Consider the following 6,897-nt stretch of genomic DNA (forward strand, 5'->3'; position numbering starts at 1 on the left):
AGGACTTGCTGAGCCTCCTGTGCTACGAGGGGGGGCTGCCCGAGGCCGGTGCTGAGACCCCCTTGGCCCGCTCCGATGTTCTGACCGGGACTAACCTGGAGATGCTGCAGGTCCGGGAGGATCCAGCCACTGCGGAGAAGCCTGAAAGGCCGGGGAGGCTAGAGAGCTTAGAGGAAGACCCTTCCGGCAGCTGGTGCTATGGAGAGGGGCTTTGCGAGGTTGATTCCACCTCTGAGGGCACTCGGGAAGGTTCGCCAGAGCCAGCGTGGGCGGCCCTGCCTCCCGCTCCAGCCCCCGAGGCAGAGCAGCCGCCACCTCCAGGCGCCGTGACCGTGAGTGCTCCGGGTGTGGTGGGGCCGCAGGAGCCAGGACTTGCCCCTTGGCCCTGCTCCCTCCTCGGGTCTGGGCTGGGGGCGGAGGGGAGCCAGGGATTTCTTTCCTCGGGTCTTACAGGGCCTTGTGCTGCAAGTGTGCCCAGACAAGACCCTCGGTACCGGCTTTGGCTCCTACTGCCCTGAAGGCGGGGGGATACTTGCATGGCTGCCTGATTCGTGTGTGCCCCGGGGCAGAGGCTGGTGGGTCTGAACAGCCCCTCCAGCCCCTGGATCCTGTGCCATCCTCCCCTCCAGCCCCAGGACCCTGTGCTGTCTCCCCTTCAGCCCTAGGACCCTATTCCTCCCTGCCCAACCCTGGGACCCATTTCCCTCAGCCTCAGGGACGCTGTGCCATCACTGTGCCACTTCTCCAGGGCCAGGCAGGCTGAATCCCTGGGATGCCAACCACAGCCTCACCTGCTCTTTTGTTGCTTTGCAGAACAGGGAACCCCCATCATCCTGCCAAGCCTTCAAAGAGGGTGAGTTGCTTCTGTGCTTAAGCAGCAAGAGCATTCAAGAGTCCTGACCCTGAATGGGGGTGGCTGAGGGTCCCATCTGGGGAGGGAGTGCCTGTCTCTGTGTCCATCCAGGGTGGCAATGTCGCTGCAGGCTTCAGATGGCTTGTTTGATGCTTTGTTGAGGAAGTTGAGGTGCTTCAGGGAGCAGGATGGGGGGATGCTCAGGAAGGGAGAACGGGATGCCAGGTGTGCCCAAGAGAAGGGGGAAGCAGCATTGGTCCCCAGTGGTGCCAGGAACCCATGTCCCAAGCACTGAGCTGCTCTGCCACGTGTAGGAATGCAGCTAATGGGCAGTAAGAGTTGGTACCCCCAGTTTCAGAGGTAGGGGAGCAGCCCCTGCTCAGTCCCTTCCAATGCCTCAGTTCCAGGCCCTTGTGACCCGGAGGATCTGCTGGACGGTGTCATTTTTGGGGCAAAGTACCTGGGCTCCACACAGCTGGTCTCGGAGAGGAACCCCCCGACCAGCGTCCGCATGGCGCAGGCCCAGGAGGCCGTGGACAGGATCAAGGTGCAGGAGGGGTGGGGGGCACAGCTGCCCCCAGCCTGGCCCCCCGTGGCCGTGGGGCAGCACTCGGGGCCTGCCCAGGGATACCTGGCTGTGGGGCTGGGACCCAGCGGGGTCCTGTGACCTCTCCATCGTCTCACAGGCACCCGAGGGGGAGTCCCAGCCCATGACAGAGGTGGATCTGTTCGTCTCCACGCAGAGGATCAAGGTGCTCACTGCAGACACGCAGGTGAGCGGGAGTGGCAGCACCTGTGTGCCTCTGGGGCTGCTGGAACCTTCCTGTTCAGCCTCGGGACCTCAGCTTTGTTCCCACACTGGAGGGGTTGTGCCCAGGGATGGCTTGCAGTCGAGGACACACATCTGGGAGGGGAAATGTAATTCCACAGCCATCCTTTGTCGTGTCCTTGGCTCTCTGTGTGGCTGCACGAGGCTTCCCGTGCGAGCTGCGCCCTGGGGAGCTGCTGGGATCCCAGACCAAGCTTCAGGGAACCCAGGCTTGAAATCTTGGAAGCTTTTTGCCTCAGGATTACTTTCTGCATTATAGTAAGAGGGAAGGGCTGTCCTGTCCCCTGGCAGCACCCAGGGACACGGATGAGTCCCCGATGAAGGAGCTCTTTGTACCCAATGGCACAGACATGGTTTCTGCCCAGCATGTGCCAGGCATTTGCGCTGCATCCCAGCACCATTGCTGAACCCCTCCTGCTCGCTGGGCTAATGGTTGCCCACAGGGCTGAACATCTCTGCCTGTGTCGCCCTTGCCAGGAGGCCATGATGGATCACTCCCTGCAGACCATCTCCTACATCGCCGACATCGGCTCCCTCGTGGTGCTCATGGCGCGCCGGAAGCTGCCCCGGCGCTCCGAGGTGGCAGAGGAGAAGCGGCTCTACAAGATGATCTGTCACGTCTTCCACTCGGCCGACGTGAGGCCACACGCGGGTCCCTGGGGAGGGCAGGGTGGCCGTGGGGTCCTGGGCACGTCCCGCTGTAACAACTGGGGGTCCGTGCTGGGGGCAGCAGCAGAGACCTCTCCCTCCCCACAGAGAGAGGGCAGGAGCCCAGCCTGAGCATCTCTTTGGCACAGAGGGGCCCAGCGAGCAAAGAGGGGAGGATTGGCACTGTAGAGGGGCCCATTCAGGCAGGGAAGGAGCTCCCAGGGCCAGTGCCTGTGCTGGGCACTGCAGGGCATTGGGAGCTGTTGGCTGCAGCCCTGAGCCACGGGCAGGAACAATCCCTGTCGTTCTCCAGGCCCAGGTCATCGCCCAGGCCATCGGGCAGGCGTTTGGTGTGGCCTACCAGCGCTTCCTGGAGGCCAACAGCATCGACCCCAGCGAGCTGACCCCCCGCCAGTACAGCCGTGCCCTCGAGGACCAGGAGCAGTACAACGCAGAGCTGACCCACTTCTCCCGGCAGGAAAACTGCAAGGACGTAAGAGCTGCTTGGGGGAAGGAGGGCGTGGGGACCCTGCTGGCACCTCTGTGTCATCCTCTCCATGGCTCCCTGAACAGCTGAGGTGCTCCCTGCAAACCAGACCCCATCCCAGCCGGCTGTGAGCACAGGACACCAGTGCTGGGCTGGGGCATGTGCCCTTGGCTCTGGTGACAGTAACCCACCCATTCTGCTCCCAGGTCTGCATCCGGAAGCAGAAGGGGGAGATCCTGGGCATCGCCATCGTGGAGTCAGGCTGGGGCTCCATCCTGCCCACCGTGGTCATCGCCAACCTGATGCACGGGGGCCCCGCGGAGCGCTCGGGGGAGCTGAGCATCGGGGACCGCCTCATGTCCGTCAACGGGACCAGCCTGGTGGGGCTGCCCCTGGGCACCTGCCAGAGCATCATCCGGGTGAGCTGGGACGGGGTGACCTCCTCCTTCCTGCCATGGGGAGTGGCCTGAATGCTGGGATCCCTCCCCCCCCAGTGCCCCCAGCTGTGGGGGCAGGAGTGCATGGGGGCTGTACCTGTCCTGTGGGCTGTGACAGTCCCTGCTCTGAGTGCTTGGGAGGAAGGGGTGTGACAGGGCAGGGACAGACCTGGGGACTGTACTTGATGTGGCAGGGTATGGCTGGGGTCCTTCCTGAGGAGGAGGGTAGAAGAGGAGGCAGGCACCTGTCTTGGAGGAAACCTGTTGTACCATCTAGCTCTCAGGCAGGAAGGAGCTGAAAGCAAGGACAGCGTGGCCTCGGGGGCAGAGTGCAAAGTCTTGGGCTGGGTCTATAAGTTCTTGTCCCTGGATTTGAGCATGGCAGTATCCCTGCGTGTACCTCAGTTTCCCCATTGAAAACAGGTTGCTAATCCTCAACCCTCCCATGAGCAACTTGGCTGTGTTGTCCCTCCACCAGAGCTGAACAGCTCTCCAAAATCTGACCAGCCTTCATCCCCCCTTCCAGGAGCTGAAGCACCAGACTGAGGTGACACTGAACATCGTGCACTGTCCCCCTGTCACCACGGCTGTCATCCGACGCCCCGACTCCAAGTACCAGCTGGGCTTCTGTGTTGAGAACGGCGTGGTGAGTGCCTGTGGGGTGGGGTCTGCCCGAGGGACAGGCAGAGCTGGCTGTGCCCACAGAACAAAGCCCAGCTCCCGCATTCCCTGTGCCTGCCCAGGCCAAGGGGCAAAAGGCTTCTCACAGCTCTCCTGCAGCACCCGTGGTTGTACCCCTCTCTCTGGTGCTCCTTAGCTGTTTGCTTTCTGGGTGGTGGCTTCTTCTTGGCTTTCTGGGTGTGACCCCAGTGACATTTGTTGCTGTTCTCAAGACCCTGGCCACTCCCTGCTCTGGGGTCTGCTGTGGCTGTGTTGTGAACTCAGAGTAGGGCGTTCCCAGGCCCAGTGAGAGCTGAGGGGGTGGGTGGGTAGGCAGAAGAGGGGGTGGCACAGCTGCCTCAATGCACTGACTGATGCTCCCAGTGGGACTGGAGATGTGGGTCTCTCCTGCTGCCCCAGGGAGAAGCTCAGGCTCTGCAGCCCAGGCTTGATGGGAGCAGGAGGGTTCAGTGAGTGGGAGCAACTGCACTCCCTGTCAACTGGGGGAAAAAGTCCTGGGGGCTGCCCTTGCCCCAGCACGTCGCTCTGGTGGCAGCAATGCAGGGCAGTGGCTGCCCTCACTGTGTGCCCGTGAGCTGGAGGAGACAGCACCCAAATCCAGAGCGCTGGCTGGGAGCCTGCAGGGCTGTGAGGGTTTGGGGCAGTGGTGGTGCAGGGCCAGGCTGTGGGCACAGCCCTGATCTCACCAGCACTCCTCACTCCCAGATCTGCAGCCTGATGCGCGGGGGCATCGCGGAGCGGGGCGGGATCCGCGTGGGGCACCGCATCATCGAGATCAACGGGCAGAGCGTGGTGGCAACGCCCCACGAGAAGATCATCCAGATCCTCAGCGAGGCAGTCAGTGAGGTGAGCAGGGCCCCCACAGAGCAGCTGGGCTCAGAGCTGGGCACCAGCGCCCTCCAGCCCGGGCCGGGGCCTCTGATCTGTGCCTCTCTGCCTAGGTCCACATCAAGACCATGCCAGCCTCCACGTACCGCTTGCTGACAGGGCAGGAGCAGCCCGTGTTCCTCTGAGCCACTGGCCGTGCCTTGGACAGACAGGAGCAAGCCTGGAGGGGCAGGTCTGGCTCTGCCTTCTGCCCCAGCCCTGCATCAGAGCCCTCAACAGGACCTGACCCTGCACCTCTTCGGTTTTACTCAGGACAGAGAGGGAGGCTCTGGGGGCTGATACCCAGCTTGAGCAGTGTCAGGGCCTGTGGTGCCACAGTTTGGGCACCTCCCACCCTCCACTCACGCCTTCCTGCCTCACAGTGCCTGCACAGTGCCCACACAGTGCCTGTCCTGCTGCTGCTGGTGGGAGAAGAGGGGACTCCACATGAAAGGTCCCCCCCCTCCAGTCATTGCAGATTGTGCTTTTACACTCACCAACGGTGCCTTTCCCCAGGTGAGGATGGTGCTGGAGGCACAGCTCAGCTCCAGAGCTCAGCTCAGCACAGCCCCAGAGCAGTGCTGACCCTGCACTCTGTGTGGGTGCACCACTGGCACTCCTGAGGGACACCCAGCAGCTCCCAGACTCAGCCTTAAGGGCAGCAGCACTCTTGGCACCTACTTCTCCCCTCTGGCTTGGCCAGGGGCCTGCTGGGGTGCAAACAAACCCCCATTAGACCCGTTACCCCAAGCTGGGAACCTACCTCAGCTTCTCCCTGGTGCTGCCTTGAACTGCTCTGCACGCACACCCCAGCCTGGGGCCTCAGCCCTTGGTGCAGCAAAAGGGAACATGGCACTGCCCAGCCCCACATTCTGGGATTTCCAGGGGGTTCCCTGGGGATGTGCCTTTTGGTGGGTGGCTCTCTGGGCCCCTGAAGCCAGGGCAGCACTGACCTGGCTGTGCCTGGATGCTTGGCTGATGTGAAAATAAAAGTTGTGGGAAATGTGGGAGGCTCCATTGGCAGAGCCCCATGTGGGCTGCAGTGGAGGAGGCTCAGCAGGGCAGTGCCGGGCCCTGATTCCTGCTCTGGTGGCTCAGGCAGGGCAGCCAGCAAGGTCACCCTCCTACATGGTGTGCTCTGCATGGTGCCACCCAGCATGCACAGACACAGCCTGTCCTGATCCAAATGTCCCTTTTATTTCAGTAGCAGCAGCTGTGGCCAAAAGGGAAAGAGGCACTTTGTGGTTGGGCCCAGCCCAGTCTGGCACTACCTGGACTGTTACCTGGAGCCAGTGGCACAGGGCTGTGGCGGGGCTGGCCCACGGGGACAGGCCAGCAATGCCACTACACATCTGTGGCTGGCCCCCACTCATAGCCTTCATCCTGGTCCGAGTCATCCCTGGCGTGTGTGAACCTCTTCCTCACTGCCTCGTGCTCGTATGCCCTGGGGGGCAGAAGCAGTGGTGGTGGCTCTGGCACCCAGTTGGGCCCAGGCTGGGACAGTGCCCTATGCAGGCCCTCCCCAGCCCTGGGCTGGCTGCCACCCCCCTCCCTGCAGTCCCAGGGCACAGGGTACCTGATGCTGTCGTAGCGCTGGCCTTGCTGTGGCTGCTTGGGCACCTGGGGAGGAGCAGAGCAATGAGGGGTCAAGGACAGGGCAGGGGTTTTGCCCTGGCATGGGGTGTTTGCCCCTAGGGATCCAGAGCTGAGCATGAATGCACAGCTGGACCCTGCAGCAGCTCCCTGCCTGTGTCATGGGGATGGAAATTATACCCCAGAGACACTGTGGCCACTCCCTTCTGCCCCACCAGCCCCTTGTGCCAGTCTGGGGGGACCCACCTTGTCACTCTGGCCATGTCTTGGCGACACCTGTGCTGGCTCAGAGGAGCTCAGGCCGTGGCTTGGGGACACTTGTGCTGGCTCAGAGCTCAGGCCATGGCTTGGGGGCAGCTGTGCTGGCTCAGAGGAGCGAGCCAGCCCGGGGTGGTCGTAGGCATCCTCTGCCTCGCCGTCAGTGTAGGCACCTGCCTCGCCATCCGTGTCCTCATAGTCACTATTGGCGTGGCTGTCACAGGTCAGGTAGCCTGAGGGCACC

General features: G+C 62.8%; 2 protein-coding genes across 2 annotated transcripts in view; one reads left to right on the forward strand and one right to left on the reverse strand.

Annotated features, from left to right (window-relative positions):
• Positions 1 to 5: 5 nt before the first annotated feature.
• Positions 6 to 5,807, forward strand: APBA3 (amyloid beta precursor protein binding family A member 3; the record flags this gene model as incomplete). The annotated part of the gene is made up of 10 exons (XM_018083491.2): positions 6 to 332; positions 814 to 853; positions 1,255 to 1,400; positions 1,540 to 1,626; positions 2,160 to 2,318; positions 2,644 to 2,823; positions 3,024 to 3,236; positions 3,781 to 3,900; positions 4,641 to 4,781; positions 4,877 to 5,807. Coding segments are annotated over 10 exons (1,485 nt in total), but the record flags the coding sequence as incomplete, so codon positions are not given.
• Positions 5,808 to 5,985: 178 nt separating this feature from the next.
• TJP3 (tight junction protein 3) overlaps positions 5,986 to 6,897 on the reverse strand; it is an 18,382-nt gene continuing 17,470 nt past the window's right edge. Inside the window, exons 18-20 of the mRNA XM_029963894.1 lie at positions 6,642 to 6,892; positions 6,379 to 6,422; positions 5,986 to 6,246 (exon numbers count right to left, since the gene is read on the reverse strand). Of these exons, the coding sequence (XP_029819754.1) occupies positions 6,147 to 6,246; positions 6,379 to 6,422; positions 6,642 to 6,892 (395 nt within the window). The 3' untranslated portion in view covers positions 5,986 to 6,146. The remainder of the gene's footprint in view (positions 6,247 to 6,378; positions 6,423 to 6,641; positions 6,893 to 6,897) is intronic.

This window comes from Manacus vitellinus, unplaced genomic scaffold (genome assembly GCF_001715985.3).
Source record: "Manacus vitellinus isolate BGI_N305 unplaced genomic scaffold, ASM171598v3 scaffold_64_pilon, whole genome shotgun sequence".
Lineage (NCBI taxonomy): Eukaryota > Metazoa > Chordata > Aves > Passeriformes > Pipridae > Manacus > Manacus vitellinus.